An 18094-nucleotide genomic window follows, 5' to 3' on the forward strand; every position below is an offset into this window, starting at 1 on the left:
AAAACATTAAAAAATACATAAACTGCCATCACCTTCTGAAGATGGAACAAGGAAACATTGTTATCTGAAACCAAAAAGATAAAGAGCACTGGGCATTTACCCTGCCTTCCTTTCCTATGAGCCACACATCTAGGAAAATAACAGTAGATGAGGAAAGTCTTCATATAAGATCACTCCAGCTAATGAATAAAAACAAACTACAGGCTGGGAATATGGCCTAGTGGCAAGAGTGCTTGCCTCGTATACATGAAGCCCTGGGTTCGATTCCCCAGCACCACATATCTAGAAAAGGCCAGAAGTGGTGCTGTGGCTCAAGTGGCAGAGTGCTAGCCTTGAGAAAAAAAAAAAAAAAAAAAAAAAAGAAGCAGCAGCATCCAGGGACAGTGCTCAGGCCCTGAGTCTAAGGCCCAGGACTGCAAACAAAACAAAACAACCTGCATGTGCAAGGCCCTGAGTTCAAGCCCCAGCTCCCAAACTGACCAATACAAATGTAAAGTAATAAACTTAGCCTATCAGTAGTTTTGTGCCCTCAGGCAGCGAGTGGCTGCAGGCACCCAGCACCACAGAGGAGCACAGCACAGAGCCTGCTGTGATTCACGCACCTCACTACGGGGAGGGCGCTCCACTGAGCTGCCAGGGGCAGGAAGCTCCGGGACCCAGGCACTCACGGGACAACAGCCAAGGACCACCGCAGCCCTGACTACCTGGTCTCACCGGGGAAGAAGGAAGAAGGGGAGTTTAAATCTACAGACTTAAAAAAGAACAGGCAAGGGAAACAAAGCAGCGCCTCCAGCACATGGCGGGGGTCACTTGTGTTCAGGGCAGTTGTTACTGCTGCAGGGGAGTACGGGGCCTGGAGCGGCAGGTGCATGAGCCGCTCTGGTGCTGGAACTGGGTAACGGCCACAAGGACCTACACCTTAGAATGGGGCCTAGGTGCATCCTACACCTGAGAACCTTCCCCTTAGGCCCCAAAAGAAATTCAGGAAAACAGTTCAGCAATGTTCGAAACTCTCCCTTCAAAGCCCAAGACTCTTTCCATGGTATGTTGTTAGTGCTCAAGACTTTACCTCCTTCTTGGTTTTAAACCAAGCTTCAGTGGGGGCATTGTGGGCCTCGGTGCACACTGCAGCTGGGGCCCAGCGGCAGGCTCTTGCTGAGAGGCCATGCCCAGCAGCCCCAACTGGACTGGGTGGCACTACACACCACTCGGGCAGTGCCCTGGCCAGGCCTATGCTGAAGCTCGGGACTCTGCACTTCCTTCTTTCCGACCTCCCCCAGGATCCTCCCTACCGCTCAGACATGCATGGAAGACTCTTCCTGCATGGCGCCCAGCATTCTTACCCGCATGGTACTGGTGGGTGTCTCCCTGTCAGCTCCCTCCCAGCTGACTTGCTGTGCCCAGTGTCACACCGGGAGCACTACTGAGAGGTCATGCCAGCACTTAAGACACACGAGCCTCAGCACTGATGTTCCAGGACACCCTGTATTCCACACACAAAACCCTGCCTTGCTGAGGTTAGTACCTGTCCCTGTCCCTGTCCCAGAGTCTACCTCCACACCTCCCAAAACAGCACAAAACCATCCAAGGCACAGGGGACACCGCTGTTATGGGCTAAGAGAAAAATGGAGCTACCAAAGGCCAGACAAAGTACACTGGAGTCCAGCCCATACACCAAGAGCAGCTTCAGAAGCCAGGAAGAGCCCTTTTACACTAAGACCCACCACAGCAGAGCCTAAAGCCAGGCCAGAGAGAGAAGACAGAGTATACAGGGCAGATCCTACTAGGTCAGGGGGCTTGAGAGACACCCTGACCTTTCCACAGAGCCTGACTAACAAAATAAAAACAAGCCTGCACAAATCCAAGATGACCAGCTACTTACTGAACTGCTTAAAACCTATATTCTTCAAAAGAAGAGAAGGCTGGTGTCCGTCTACATGTTACCCACAAGGCGCATATTCAAGTCACAATCACTAGATACGCACAGAAACAAAAAAAGGGGGGATCCACATTCAAAAGGTGAAAGCAGTCAGGGGAGGGAGGGAGGGGGGAGGGAGGGAAGGAGGGAAGGAAGGAAGGAGGGAGGGGGGAGGGAGGGAGGGAGGGAGGGAGGGAGGGAGGGAGGGAGGGAGGGAGGGAGGGAGGGAGGGAGGGAGTTTTAACACTTAAAACAGTTTTAAGTGTTGATGAAATATTATAATTTTTCCATTGACATGCTGTTATGCTTCAGAAATGTAATCTAGTTTTGTGTGTACTAATGGATCTAAATTAAACTCTTATGTTTTCAAACATTAAAAAAAAAAAGCTTTAAGTTCTGGGCCTTGCTCATAAGATGACAGAAAAAAAGAGGCAACAACTGCTCAAAAGGGCCAGAGCACAGGCAGCCTGCTTGCTACACAGCCTGTGCCCAAGGTGGGCACAGGACAAAGTCACTCAGAACCAGGAGAGGGCAGTCCCAGCCAGCAGGGACATGCCAGAGGTCAGTGTCTTAGATGCTTATGCACTTCAGAGCTCTATGTAACGCTCCACTGCTGCAGGACTTGTGCCATTCACCCACAGGAATCACCTCCAGAAGCTGGGAAGACTAAACGTCCCCCAGCACTGATTTGGCCCTGCTGGTGCCGCACACAGCTTCCACCCAAACCCATGGAAACAGCTGGATCCTTACCTGGAAAAAAGTAACTAAAATGGAAATAATACTTTAAAGAAGCCTGCTTAATAAATACAACCAACCAATTATAGAAAAACATGGTCTTTACAAGTGGGAAAAGCGTATTGGCCAATAATTAGAAACTAAAAATGAAACAAACCTAACTTCTTTTTTTTTTTTTGCCAGTCCTGGGCCTTGGACTCAGGGCCTGAGCACTGTCCCTGGCTTCCTTTTTGCTCAAGGCTAGCACTCTGCCAACTGAGCCACAGCGGCGCCCCTTCTGGCCGTTTTCTAGATATGTGGTGCTGGAGAATCGAACCCAGGGCTTCATGTATACGAGGCGAGCTCTCTTGCTACTAGGCCATATTCCCAGTCCCAAACCTAACTTCTAAAACCAAAATACACATGAGCAAATGAAAACCTGACTACAGAGCTGAACGATCAACTGGTTGTTATGGCCCAACTCCACCTGGCTAAGCCACCTAGAGACAGAGCAGTAGAGATCATCCAGACACGAAACAGAGAAGATAAACTGAAGGAAATGGCACTGGTCCCAAAGACCATGAGGCAATAGTAACCGGTTAATAATACATAATTGGAGATCAAATGGAAAAAAGGAAGACTGGAACAGAAAAAACACTTGGAGAAATAATGATCATAATGTTCCAAATGCAATTTAAAAAAACAAAACAGACCTACAGTTCAGTTCAGAGAAGCTTGGAAAACCTGAACCAGGCCAAATACAGAACCTACCTAAATATAAAACAAACACAAAAAATATATATATGAAGACAAAAGTCTCAAGACATCAAAGAAAGATAAATTATGTAGAGGAAACAAGGATTGAAATTATAGCAGAACCACCAGAAGAAAGCAGGTCAACATCCTGAGATTTCTGCAAGAGAAAAAAACTAGCAACCCCGACCTTTCTAACCAGGATCCTTCAAAGTGAGCCTGAGATACAATCACATCTGTGGGGCACAGCATGTGCAAGGCCCCAGGTTTAACGCCAGCCCCACTACCACCCAAAGAAAAAGGAAGACAACGATCAACCACATTCAAGTCAATAGCAACGGACGGAGGTGACGGCCAGCAGACCTACACTACAAGAAATACTACAGGCTGTCCTCCTTCAGACCAAATGCAAGAGGGTGGGGGGTCTGAGATCTGCAAGAGGGAACAAGAATACCAGAAAAGGCAAGGAAGAATATTCTTTTCCTCCTTCTTCAATTGACTTTAAAGGAAATTAACAGGTTAAGCAAAAATAACAACATGTGAAGACTGGGTATGTAAGAGAAAAAGACATACAGAATTTGGATGGTGCCATCCCTTTCGTGATCTGCACTTCCTGAAGGGCTTCTCCTATGTGTACTTTTCGGGGAGACACCACCCCAGCAAAATCATTCCTCTGATTACAGTTTATACCTATGTTTTTAAGTCAATTGGAGCAAACTGGGGATCACATGCATTTAGGCAGAGAACTTGTTTAGCTCATGTGATATACACAAATACGCTGATTTGAATGTCAAGCCTCAGGTGCAGGAGACTAAGGAAGGTGAGACGATCAATATGTGAGGGGAAGGGGTGCTCCATGTGTCTGTCCACCTGAGAATGGGAGGCTGGGCTCGAAGGCGCTCTCCTGGGCCCTTCCAGACCTCAACCCCCACCATCAACGCCGCTGTACCTCTGCTCCCGATCCTGGCCCCGCACAGTCCACTTTCCTCTTTTTCCTGGGCCCAATGGCCGCGAGTGCTGTGAGGTTGGCATCCCGCTGTCGCATTTGTGCCAGCTCCTGCTGCTGCATCTTTGTGGTGGAAAGAAAGCAAACAAAAACTATGGCTTCTCGGATGGTTTTACTTTCTGCAAAAGCAATATGCAGATACCAAAAGGCTTTCTGAAATGTTCTAAATTGTAATTTCTTTAATGTTTTAGCTTTAATAGAGAAAAAAAACTAACCATATTCTATAGCCACAAAAATTAAGAACATTGAAAAAGCAATGGGTGACTAGATGTTTATATCAAGTAGTAGACTGCTTGCCTAAGCAGGCACAGACCCTTGGTTCAAACGCTGTACTACCATGAGTGATCAATGAATGAATGAATGCAGTTCAAACTCACCTTAGAAGACTCAGAAAACTATACAAGTTTAGAAATATCATCATTAAATCTAAAAGCTAGACACAAACTACACAGGAAAAATACCTTTGACCTGGTATTACTTGTTACAACACTATAAATAGCTACATGAATATCCCAGTTCTGAAATTCCATAGTTTTCTCAAAGTTTCTTTTTTCAGTTGGATATCGAGGATGAACACAAATATGGAGTTATATGGTGAAAAGTCCAGGACTAAAAAGCTTACCTCTTGGGGCTGGGGATATAGCCTAGCGGCAAGAGTGCCTGCCTCGGATACACGAGGCCCTAGGTTCGATTCCCCAGCACCACGTATACAGAAAACGGCCAGAAGCGGCGCTGTGGCTCAAGTGGCAGAGTGCTAGCCTTGAGCGGGAAGAAGCCAGGGACAGTGCTCAGGCCCTGAGTCCAAGGCCCAGGACTGGCGCAAAAAAAAAAAAAAAAAAAAAGCTTACCTCTTTTGCCTTCTGTTTCAACCTTAATTGCTCTGGATCTTCTTGTCTGGATCGAGACTATTTTTGAAAGGAGAAAAGGGAAAACAAGTTATAATCTTAAATATTTATCTCCAACAAATAAAAAAAAATTTTTTTGGTCGGTTGTGGGGCTTGAACTCTGGCACTGTCCCCGAGCTCTTCAGCTCAAGGCTAGCACTCTACCATTTGAGCCACCACGCCACTTCTGATTTTCTGGTGGTTCACTGGAGATAAGAATCTCACGAACTTTCCTGACTGGGATGGCTTTGAACCTTGATCCTCAGATCTTAGCCTGCTGAGTAGCTAGGATTACAGGTGTGAACCACCAGCACCTGGCTTAAATTCATTTTACAGTAGCATCTAAACCATATTGCTGAATACGTTTTACATCTTTTTAAATGCATAAATCCAAAAATTGAAATTTAGATGGTAGGGCTGGGAAGGTGGCTTAGTGGCAGAGTGCTCGCCTAGCATGGACAAGGCTCGGGGTTCAATTCCTCAGCACCACATAAACAGGAATTTAAAAAAAAAAAAAAAAGGAAAAAAATGCCAACTGTCTATCATGAAAAAGTGCCAGTTTAGTATAATGCCTATGACTCCATGACACAGTGGAGTCGGGACAGGGTCCGGGCGCAGGGACTGCTCCTGCCCCTCAGCAAGTGATCGCCAAGGTTTCAGGAAGTCTCTGTGGAATGCAGGCCTGTTTCTGATGGGCTCCGCCAGGGCAGTGTGCCGCATGTGACTCTGGTGTTCTAGGCTGAAGAGCCACAGTCTGCAGCACAGACCCACCCATGTGCACATTGGCAGACAGGAGGAGAACACCGTGGGAACAAGGCCTCCCTGCGGCTCCACTCACAGCCCTAAGCATCCGCTTGTCTTCAAGAAAAACCCAAAACAGAGCTGTGGCCACGGGAGTCGGGGTGCGTGTACTAGATATGAGAGGGCGTGCCCGCAGGAGGCCGGGCAGCAGCGCCGTCACTCGCCTTGGCTGCCCGCATCAGGATCTCCCTCTCTTGCTCATCTTTCCTCTGCTTTTCAATCTGGTCAAGTTGCTCAAAAAACTTGAGCTGAGCCCGGACATCACTTGCCTGTTCATACCTGTCATCATCCTGCAAAAGAAAAAAAGAAAGGTGAAAAAATGTGTCGTCACAAAGACTGGGCTGGCCAAGCTGGACAGCCTCCACAGCGCCTCCCTGCCCCTCAGAGCCTCCACAGCTCCTCCCTGCCCCTCAGAGCCTCCACAGCGCCTCCCTGCCCCTCAGAGCCTCCACAGCTCCTCCCTGCCCCTCAGAGCCTCCACAGCTCCCCACAGCGCCTCCCTGCCCCTCAGAGCCTCCACAGCTCCCCACAGCGCCTCCCTGCCCCTCAGAGCCTCCACCGCACCTCCCTGCCCCTCAGTCCAGGTCCCAGCTGGCAGCAAGTGACCTCCGCGCATCTCACTGCATGATTCCATGCACCACACCAGGGCAAAGTCTCACCCAGGAAACCTTGCAACCTCATGGAAATGTCCGTTTTATATTCTTTGATGCTGCCCAGTAATTTTGACATCATTTAAGATTCTCACTCATAACAAACAAGTGTTTTCAAAGCACAGCGTTTACTCCAAACGCACCGCCGAGGGCACGGGACGCCACCCGCAGCAGCAGCTGCCTGCACAGTTCCTAGCTGCTCACCGCGCCCTCCACAACAGCATTCATTCAACTCAAGAGGAATACATATTTGGCCTGGAGAGCTGCCCCATGAACAGAGGACTACAGCCACTCTGGGGCGTGCAGGTTCGGTTCACGGCCCAGGGAAGGGTCCAGTGCCCGCCGATGCTAGGAGCCCTGTGGCTGAACAAGGGTGGAAGACAGCAGTTTCCAAAGCTAACAGTTCATCTTCCGAAGCACAGGCCTTCAGAGCACGCCCTCCCGTCTCAGCCCAGGGCGACACAACACCCAGAACACCATGTGCAGGGAGCACGCGGGGCTTTGGGACACCCTTTCCCTGCCAGGTCCTAGAAAGGTGGCTTCCAGATACCTCTAGTAGGAAAGTGACAAGAGGAAGACACTCTCCTCAGGAAAAGAAGCCCCATTACCTTGTAAGAGAAGTTTTTTTGCTGAGCCGTTTCAGATATTTTTTCTACAAGATTCTGTAGCCTCTGCTGTGTGGCGTGGGACACGTAACTTACTACGTCTGGGTGCAATTCCGTGATGCCATGCTTTTTACCTGCAGGACAGACAGAAAGAGCACTTCCAGCTATTCGCAGTTTTCTCTGCGCCCACTTCCCTCTTTTTCCTCTCCCAGCAAGTACTGCGCTGCCCAGAGCAGCTCAGGCAGGCTGGCAGGGAGAACGGCCACTGTCTGTGTCAGCACCAACAGAGCAGCCCAGGCAGCACTTCCTGAGAACCATCACCATCCACCAAAGAGCTACGCATGAGGAGCCCACGAGGAGACAAGGGCACGCCCACCTGTGGCCACACACAGTGGAGCTGCCAGGGAGCTACCTCACGAGTCTCTGTCATGGAGCACACGCCGGGCGACAGGGGCACTGCCGTACCTATTTCCAACATCCTCCTTTGCAAAGGTGCAGGGAGTAGGAAGGTGTCATCCTTACAGGACCGGGTCAGCGTCCCCACCAACTCAGAGTTCGTGGCCAGTATTCTTGCACTTTCTTCCGACAGGTTTACTCCAGCCATCGATGCAACATCATTGATGTCATCATCATCCCTGAAGAGAAGAGAAAGGGGTCTTTCTAGCTGTCCGAGGAGTTCATCAGCCATAGTGTCGAGGTTGGTCTGATGGGGTTGAGCAGGTAGGATACAGGAGACGGTCCCACTGTCTGTGTCCTGACATCCAGAGAAGGTATCTTGTGGCCTTCTGTGAAAATTAACCTGTTCTTTTTCAAGAAAGAGCTGTGTGAAATCAGAGCTGGATGCAAGTCCATAAATGGCTATGTGGAGGAGCCTTGACCACAGCTGTGCCATGTCTAGAGAAAGGAAAACCAGGAGCACTAGAGCTGTGAGGATGTCTGCACAGCACCTGACATCTAACAAGAGGGGTTTGCCTTTGTGGCTGTTTTGGTTTTCTTTTCTTTTTGTCTCGTTTGTCTTTGAGGGGGGCAAGAAGGGACAAACAGTGAACAAATGCATGAATGGCACTCACTAGATACTAAGTTGAAAATAAACTATACAGCTTGTCAGTGGGGGACAAGAGGGAAAAACTGGGAGAGCCAGGGAAGGAGTGACATTGTCCACAAAGAAATGTACTCATTACCTAACTTATGTAACTGGAACCCACCCATCCATCACCTTTATAAATAATATAAAAATTCTTCTTCTTTTTTTTGGCCAGTCGTGGGCTTTGAACTCAGGGCCTGAGCACTGTCCCTGGCTTCTTTTTGCTCAAGGCTAGCGCTCTACCACTTGAGTCACAGCGCCACTTCCGGCCTTTTTTGTTTATGTGGTACTGAGGAATCGAACCTAGGGCTTCATGTATGCTAGGCAAGCACTCTATTGGGCTGGGAATGTGGCTTAGTGGTACAGTGCTTGAGAATTCTCCTCGAGACATGGCCCCAGAGGTACAAGCAAAAGGACCTGAGGACCTGAATTCAAATACCAGTACCAAAAAAAAAAAAACACCAAACCTCTCCCTGAGCCATCTAAGAACACACTGGTGATATGAGACCCCCTCCCCCCATCCCTGATAGCCCAGAGCCTGCCTGTACTTCCTGGACAAGGGCACCCTACACAAAGACCCTGCAGTGACCTGCTCACACGGCCATGCGTGTCCTTCCCAGCAGGAGGGGCCGTAGACCAACCACACACACTTCCTTCCCTCCACTCAATGTCCCTTGGCCTTTCTTTGATCCTCTGACCTTAGCACTTGGCAGGTTACAGCCTCATTCCTGCTGGACCTGTGACAGGGCTCCACTAAGCCCCCTCTGCAGGTGCCTCCTCTTTAGTGGTCTGTAGCTGGTGAGTCCTCTGAAGTTATGCGCCCACATCTTCCTCTTGCTGGCTCCATGTCATTCAGTGGCTGACATCTCCCCAACACTGACCCTCCACTACTGCAGAGCCCAGCCTGGGCACGGGAGGGAGGCTGTGTTGGCTGTCAGGTCTCTATCCCTTTCTCCAATATGACTGACTGGCCTCAGCTCATCCACGCACTACAGACAGCCTCTTCTTGGAGAAACCTTCATCCTTGTGTTAGAAAAATGTCTTTTAGAAAACCTAATCTGACTACTCAGGAGGCTGAGATCTGAGGATCATGATTCAAAGCCAGCCCAGGCAGGAAAGTCTGTGAGACTCTCATCTCCAATGAACCACCAGGAAACCAGAAGTGGTGCTGTGGCTCAAGTAAGTGGTAGAGCACTAGCCTTGAGCTGAAGAGCTTAAGGACAGCGCCCAGGCCCAGAGTTCAAGCCCCATGACAGAAAGAAAGAAGGAAAGAAGGATCGAAAGGAAGCTCTAAGGAATGAGGCTTAGGGCTCTCACCTCTACCCTGATCTACCCTCTACCTCTGATTCTGATAATCCAAAGCCACTCTGCCTCTGTTCTATCCCCAACTGGAAGAAGCCAGAGTCCAGGAGCCAGGACTTAACTTCTGATGAATGTGCACCTCCCTGCCCGCCCCTCAAGCTGACAGACTGCCACAGTGCAAAGGATGCTTCTCACCCCATTGGTGCCCTGGCTGCACTTGGGCTACTGTGGATCCCCAAGTCTGCCCAGCCCTCCTGGTGGGTTTAGGGCTGAAGTGTCTTGGAGGAGGAAAATCACTCCACATGGAACGTCCTGCAATGTGCCCAGTGCCTAGAGCAAGGTCACTCTCGGGCTCTAGGAGATGTGGACTGGCTGTCAGTCTTAAATGATCTGAGGGTGAATCATCAGCTATGAAATGACTGTGCTCTGAGGGGTGATGAGCTTAGTTTGCTGTGCTGTGACACTGGAGAGGGGAGATACAGCTACCCCACTCACAGGGGAAAGCACCAGAGCACAGGCAGAAGGCTCCGGGCTGCCAGGCACTCAGTCCCGGAAGATCCGAGGCCAGGGTGGAGAGCAGCACCCCCGGCCGTACGCACCGCTCAGTCCTTACCGAAACGAGCCTCCCCCGGGCTCCTTGAGCTTGTTCTTCTGTGCAGCTGCTGCTTGTGCCGAGACAGTGGAAAGGGCTTTGGTTCCAGGTAACACGGTGGGTTTCACCACAGGGACTGAAAAGCAAAGACGTGGAGACTAGAGGCTGTTCCCGGATGCTCACCACCTTGCTCCAGAGCTAGTTACAGGCCAAAGGAGAAGCTGTCACCTCCTAACTAGCTACAACAAAGTTTGCGAAAGCGTTAAACCAGTTTAAAAGTTTGCACTGCATCTCTCAAACATTTATCATCCTGTATTCCCCCAGACTTTGAAGTGCAGGAACGCTTGCTGACAAAGAAACTCACAGTGAGCCCAGCAAAGTGATATACACCTGCAGCCCCAGATGCTTGGGAGGCCAGGCAGAGGAGTGCTTCAGGCGAGGAGTTCAGGGCCAGCCTGGGCAATGAATGACACTGCCCACGGAAAAGAAAGTAACAGTGGCACACACACACGTAATGTCTAAAATCATGAGTTGATTACTGTCGTACTAACAGTTATTAACATATAATTAAAATGGTGAGTTTCGTTACATATAACTTACCACAATAATAAAAGAACACAGAACATAAAAATAAAATAAGACAAGACGCCACCCCACTGCCAGGCGGCTCTGGGCCCAGCCCTGGTCTCAGGTAGCTGGAGCCGGGCCTCACCTGGCTGCAGCTGGTTCAGTTGGATCTGCTGAGGTGTGGTGAGCATGATCCGGTTGTGAGGCTGCCGCAATGCGACCATGGGTGTCTGTGTCAAGGTCACCTGCGGGGGCCGGATCAGGGCTCCAGGCTTGGGGGGCTGCTGGATCACCTGGGGCAGAGCCAGCAGAGCACATGAGCATTCTCCCCAAGGGCCAGAGTCTGGTCTCCACACCCCCACCCTGCAAAAATCTCCAGGGAAACCTCTGTGCACCTCAAGCCCAAGATAGGAAACCTGGCCCACTGAGAGCCCCGGGCCCACGTTCCACAAGGAGCCTGGACAGAAGGGTGTCACAGCGCAGCAGGTGCACTGGGCCCAGGCCCACCGCGGAGGCGGCAGCCCAGCAGTGCTGAGCTCAGACCTCTTGGGGTACACCTCTCTCCTCTTCCATCACAAGAGTGACCCTGTCGCCTGGTGGCCAGAGGTCAGATGTTTAATTCCTCTTCTAGGCTTTTTATAAAATGCCAGGTGACTTCTATTGGCCTGAGAGTAGATTTCCGAGTCCTGCCCTGAACCTGGCCCCGCTGCGCACCGTGGCCACTCCCCCTCACCACTCCAGGAGTTAGGCTTGAGCCACACTGCCGGGGCTGAGGGCCTGACCTCAGGGCACGCGTGCCTCCACTGTCCTGTCACCCCAGTCACACGGCAGTCTCCACGAGCTGCCACACCACCCACTTCCTGTGCTCTGGGGCCCCCGTCCTGGAGGTGGGGCCCAGGCAGGCCCAGACTCATGGTGGACGCTGCGCAGCCCCACGCGGCCTTTCCACAGACCACTGGGCTGGCCTTCTACAGGGAGGTCTCCAGCCTCTACAAAGCTGCTTCAGGAGGCCGAGGCGTGGCTTAGCGTCAGGGCGCTCCTCCAGCATGCGTGCAGCCCTGCAGGGCACAAATCCAAACTCACAAACTGCCTTCGTGGTTGCCCTCTGCATCACCAGACTCACAGGGCCAGCACCTGCACTAAACCATGAACAAGCTCCAGGTAGCTCAGGCCTGATAGGCCTGCCACTAAAAAGTGTGCCACACGTGAGTTCAAATATCCCAGCATCAACAAAAAAAAGAAATGGCTGGGGATATGTGAATATGTCACTGAAGTGGTGGAGCGCCTGCCTCCCAAGCATGTGGCCATAAAAAAGCACATCAAGCCTGTAGTCAAGAAACGCGTCCCATTCGCACCAGTCCACTGGCCTGCTGGCTACACACACAGACACTCTGCTAGGAGCTGGGCATGGTAGTGCACGCCTGTCATTCTGCTACCCTAGGAGACTCAGGGGGGAGCATCACAAGTTAGAAGCCGGCCCAGCTTCCACCAGAGCAAGGCTCTGCCCTAAATACAAGAGAGAAAAGGAGTAAAACACGATGCCACTGACATAACTAAACACCAGAGGCCAGAACCTCACAACGGAGGGCTTATTAAGGGCTTCAAGAAAGGGGGGAAATTAGCTCATGGGTTGGTAAATAACAGACTCTCAGACTGGGTTAAAGCAAAGGGCACCACAAGCCCTACACGCCCTACACCTGTGGTGTCAGAGGGACGTAGGAGAGCCCTACCTTTCAATGGGACCTTCCGCCCTACCCCCGCCCACTTCCCTGCCTCCAATCCCTCTGCCGTGTTCTCAATGCTAACAAGCAGAACACATGCAAGCTTTCTCCAAGAAGAGGAGCGAGCTCCTTTCATGGAGCCTAGACCCCTGTAAGGAGGCCATTAAACGACACATCCTTCTTGAACAACCAGAGGCCTACACTATTTCACATTTTTAAGCCTCATCTGGAAAAACAAAACCTCTTTAATATTTTTTTAATACACTGCTGGGGATGGAAGCCAGGGCCTCACCAATGCTAGGTATGGGCTCTACTACTGAATTATACCCAGCCCAACACCCGTGACATTGTACAACTGCCTTTCTGGATTTGTGGAGCCTTGGCAGGAATGCATTCAGAACCTAACTTTCTACAAAGGAATCAAAAATAAACCCAAATCCATGCCACAAATACATAAGTTACCTGGCAGCAAGCCCAGGCCTCACACCTGAGAATTGCCCAGACCACAAAGGTAAGAATAATCCATCCAACCTGGCCCAGCCTGGTCCAGGGCTCTTTTTTTGGTGATTGTCCTTCTCTTAGAAGGCTTGCTAAATCAGCACTGTGTTCACTCAGATTAGGAATACCCATCGATGGAAGTGACGTGTCTACAGACTCACTTTCTTCTAGGAAAAACAAATATAAAGCCACAAGGCCTTGACCACCACTCCAACTTCAATGACTTAAGACAACAGCCAAGCTCCTTCCCAATAGGAGCTTTTGGCCTGCTCTGGAAAGGGCTGAGCCCTGCTGGTGTGGCCAATGCCTGCTGGACAACGCCAACCTGTGTGGGTTGGGTGAGGCTGATGACAGGGGGCTGGAGGGCGCTGGTCACTGAGGCAGCCGTCTTCCCGGCTGTGCGCTGCACCGAGCTGCTCAGCACCACAGCTGTGAGGGCCGTGGTGGCCTGCGAGGCTGGTGGCGGCTGCTGCTGGCTCTGCTGGATAAAGGCCGCGGAGTCGGGAGTCAGCTGTCTCAAGGCGGGTAAGCTCCTCTGGGGACACACAGACACAGGGGTCAGGGACTGCTTGAGCACCACTGCTCCTTTCATAAAAATTCACAAGCCTGTGGCAGGTGCTGGTAGCTCCCACCTATAATCCTAGCTACTCGGGAATGAGATCTGAGAGCCATGGTTCAAAGGCAGCCAAGGCAGCAAAGTCCATGAGATTTTTATCTCCAATTAACCACCAGCAAACCTGGGCCATGGTGCCATGGCTCAAAGTAGTAGAGTGCCAGCCCCGGGCAAAAGAGCTCAGGGACAGCGCTCAGGCCCCGAGTTCAAGCCCCACAACCGACTCAAAAATTTTTTTTTCAGGAGTATAACCTTTTAGGAAAAATGTCTTCCAGCTGAAAATGCCTTCTTGGAAGCATCTGTGATGCCTGCCTCTCCCACTGTCACCAAGAACTTCCCTTTGCGAGTTAGCATTTTTTTTAATGAGTGTTTTTTTTAAGGTCTTATAAACACACTATTGATGATTATCTGAGGTAGAATCGAACATGACAGGAGGCCCACCCTACTAGAAAAAGTTCCCACCCCACACCCCAGGGGCATAAGGACCCCTCAAATTCAGTAGGACTGCCAGGCCTGTAGAGCCCCGGTGAGCCCCACTAAAGCTCGCATGTTTTCTACAGAAAAGCCCCTTCTAAACAGAAAACCTGACGTGCTGTCCTGGGCACCCCAGGCTCCCCTCCCCACCTAGGCAGGTCGCCTCTGTGTCCCTAGACTAGGCCCTGCTGGTGCACCATTCAATTACCTTCAGGAAAGGCACAAGGTAAGGTTGAGGTGAAGAATTAAGTTCTCGGTATAACCTGCTAGTAAAATCTTCGGCTTCGATTTTTCCATCCTTAAAAATAAAATCCACATTGACATTCTTCAGTGAGTACTACTCCATGCACATTTCTAACTCTATTGTGCTCTCGTCTGGTTGTCTTGAGAGCAGTTAGGGCAAGTCAGAAGGCTGCAATGCTGCAATAATCGATTCTGCACAGCCACTGAAGTCTCCAGCCTTCAGCTGGCTACGTTACCTGTCTTCTCCTCCACCTTCTGCAAGTTTGTTTCTTCCATATTACCTATTGCCACTTAGGGCTCAAAAGGAACCACTTTAATACCAGGCACCATGGTAGGAGATGCAGGCATCTCAGAGTACTAAGTGCACTGCCAAACTTAGCACTGGATACACAGGAAAAAGGCAGCATCAGCCCAGTCAGGGCACCTGTCAGGAAGGGCCGGAATCTACACGCATACCTGCACAGCACCTGAGGGGAAACGAGCACCTATAAGCAACTCTCTCTAGGAACTTAAAGAAGTCTGATATAAAGTCTGGAAAGTGGAGCAAGACAGGCAGTACTTTGAATTGGGCTGGCCCTGAGAGGTAGGCAGAGGCTAGCCAAGCTGCTCTGCAGAAGGGCAGAGACAGTGGCTATTGCAGACTGCAGTATCTGCCCAGGCCTGACCAGAGATAGACCACAAGGCAGGAGTAGGAAGAGCAAAGGGCTGTGCAGTAACAGAAATCTGGGGTCTGGAACTTGTGGGTTAAAGAAAAGAGAAGGGCGCCTGGAAGTGGCAGCTCTGCCACTTCAGTTCTGTAAGGACGGTCCACCTGTGCTGGGCCCTGCAGAGGGAACAGCCATGCCTCAGGCGCTCCAAAGTGAGGAAGACTCCTAGCTCGCGCCTACAATCACAGCGACTTGAGAGGGATTGGGAGGATCTTGGTCCAAGGCTGGCCTCCACTAAGAAGACCCTAAACTGAAAACTAATTAAACAAAAGGGGGAGGGCATGGGGGCCTGGGAATGTGGCCTAGTGGTAAAGTGCTGGCCTCGTATACATGAAGCCCTGGGTTCGATTCCCCAGCACCACATATATAGAAAAAGCCGTAAGTGGCGCTGGGGCTCAAGTGGTAGAGTGTAAGCCTTGAGCAAAAAGGAGCCAAGGACGGTGCTCAGGCCCTGAGTTCAAGCCCCAGGACTGGCAAAAAAAAAAGGGGGGGGCTGGGGCACCAGGCTGATGGCTTACACCTGTAATCCTAGCTACTCAGGAGGCTGAGATCTGAGGAGCAAGGCTCAAGGCCAGCAGGAGAAGGAAAATACATGAGGCTCTTATCTCCAATAAACTATCAGGAAGAGCCAAAAGTGGTGCACGTGGTGCTGTGGCTCAAGTGGTAAAGTGCTAGCCTTGAATAGAAAACTTTAGGGACAGCACCCAGGCCATGAGTTCAAGCCCCAAGACCGGCAAAAAAAAAAGGGGGGGGGCCCTGGGTGCTGGGTATGGTTGAAATGGTAGAGCTATGTGGTCCTAGTTTCAAATCCCCATACCACTCCCTGGCCCTTTCCCCCCCTCCCCCATCCCAAGGAAACAAGAGGTAATACAAATGAGGGAGGGAAGAGAGAACATCCACCCCACTTAATGTGCTGTAAGTATCCTGTGACACTCAAGAAACAGCCAACTGCTGCTGAAAGGAAGGCTCCACAGCGTCCTTTCTGATGCTAGAAAGCTCTCCAGTGCGAGCAGCAGGAAACTACTGGGGTGCTAACCCTTCACATAACTCGCCCCATCGAGTCCACGCACTACCCAGACCTCAGGAAGGAGGGTCCTGCAGGGAGCTGCCCCCCCCCCCCCCCCCCCCCGCAGATGAACACACCTCCTCCCTCCACCCAGAACCGGCCAGGGGCTCTGGCCTGCCTCCAGGCCTCCCGTGGTGAAGCTCTGGAGCTCTGAGACAAAGGGAACTTGGTGTCCGTTTCTTACCAGTAAATTCTGCACTAGTTCTTTCACATTAGCTGCTGTCTCTGTAGACTGTTTACCGGATGAGGCCAGTTTTATTAACGTAGACAGAAAATTTTTGCATTTCTTCACGTTTTCCATGGTTTCCTAGAATAAAATTTTTTTTTAAAGACACAGGTAAAAAAGCTATGAAAGCTTTCCACCCTTGCCTCTGGTTGAGAAGTGAATGTAACTTCTTTCAGGGAATCATGCCACCTCTCCTGCAGGCTGCTCGGGAGGTGGAAGCTAACTCTGAGGGTGCACCGAGTTTGCAGCCCCCTCAGCCCAGCAATTCCCCTTTGGGGAATGCAACTCACAGAATGGCCATGGGTATGAAAAGATGAGTCCACAAAGATGCAGTCCGAATACTGGGGACCATGAAAAGAAACTGACACCTAACTAAAGGAACAAAATCATGATATAGCCTCTAAAAAGGATGGAAAATACTTAGCAAAAAAACATGAAGAGCAAAGTTACAAAGCATGACTTCAGTTCGTCTGAAGACTTATTAGATCAAGGAAAAGCAGTGGAAATATAAACAGAAATAACTGCCCACTGCCCCCAGTCTGCATACACTGGTACTCCTACAAGGTCTAAGACCTTACTGAAGCAGCACAACAAGAGCTGTGTCCTCTTGCCCCTTACAGAGCCCTGCTCTCCGACACTACTTCGTGGAAACGGGATGAGGGATCCCAGAATCCTAAACTCTCCCACCTCAGAGGCTGTACGAGACACCTGGGCTCCAAACTGTGCTCAAGTCCCCCAAACACCAGGCAGCCATCTGGGACAGAAGATGACCTAGTAATTTCTCTAGTGAACAACAGACCTGGCCCTCCCTAGGGTGCTGAGAGAAATGGCTCTTACCGTGGCAGCTGTGGAGGTGGTGGTGGCCCCTGGGACCGTTCGCTGAGGTGTTCCTGTTTGAACAGCTGTTGCTGTCCCAAGAGAGGCTGTCTGGGCAGAGCCACCCAGAACAAGCTGAGGCTACAAGAGAGCAAAATGGGAGGTGAATATATCTCGGGGCCCTCAAGTGCAAAAAAAAAAAAACACTTGGTGTAAAGGCAAAGAAGCCCAAATAGCTAGGGCTCCAGCCAGCCTCAGGGGAGCCAGCTGGGCGAATAGCAGGGGGACGGCCCCCTGGAGCCACTCGGGGCAGCACCACAGACCTGCGCTCTGAGGACAGGACACCAGTACTAGGCAGCTATTACCTGTGATTAAAAACCAACAGGAGTGCTGGGAAGGTGGCCTCGTGGTGGAGCGCTTGCCCAGCATGTATGAAGCCCTGGGTTCCATTCCTCAGTACCATATACACAGAAAAGGCCAAAATTGGCATTGTGGCACAAGTGGAAGAGTGCTAACCTTGAGCAAATAAAGCTCAGGCACAGTGCCCAGGCCGTGAGTTCAAGCCAAAGGACTGGAAGGAAAAAAAAGAAAAAGAAAAACTGCTATAAGCCAGGCTCACACCCGTAATCCTAACTCTGAAGGCTGAGATCTGAGGATCGCAGTTCAAAGCCAGCCAGGGCAAGAAAGTCCATGGACCCTTATCTCCAATTAACCTTCAGAAAACCAGAAGTGGAACTATAGCTCAAAGTGGCAGAGTGCTAGCCTTGACCTGAAGAATTCAGAGACAGTGCCCAGACCCTGAGTTCAAGCCCCATGACTGACAAAAGGTGACCAAAACAAAAGCAAAAATTAAA

The 18094-nt window shown here is 50.7% G+C and overlaps 1 protein-coding gene across 1 annotated transcript in view; it reads right to left on the bottom strand.

Moving 5' to 3' along the window:
* Taf4 (TATA-box binding protein associated factor 4) overlaps positions 1–18094 on the bottom strand; it is a 60232-nt gene that overhangs the window by 6872 nt on the left and 35266 nt on the right. The window contains 11 exon segments of the mRNA XM_048349689.1: positions 4335–4454; positions 5240–5296; positions 6241–6366; positions 7335–7465; positions 7797–7966; positions 10331–10445; positions 11022–11169; positions 13421–13630; positions 14391–14480; positions 16383–16505; positions 17262–17381. Coding sequence (XP_048205646.1) covers positions 4335–4454; positions 5240–5296; positions 6241–6366; positions 7335–7465; positions 7797–7966; positions 10331–10445; positions 11022–11169; positions 13421–13630; positions 14391–14480; positions 16383–16505; positions 17262–17381 — 1410 coding nt within the window.

The sequence above is a fragment of the Perognathus longimembris genome, chromosome 6, assembly GCF_023159225.1.
Source record: "Perognathus longimembris pacificus isolate PPM17 chromosome 6, ASM2315922v1, whole genome shotgun sequence".
NCBI classification, from domain to species: domain Eukaryota; kingdom Metazoa; phylum Chordata; class Mammalia; order Rodentia; family Heteromyidae; genus Perognathus; species Perognathus longimembris.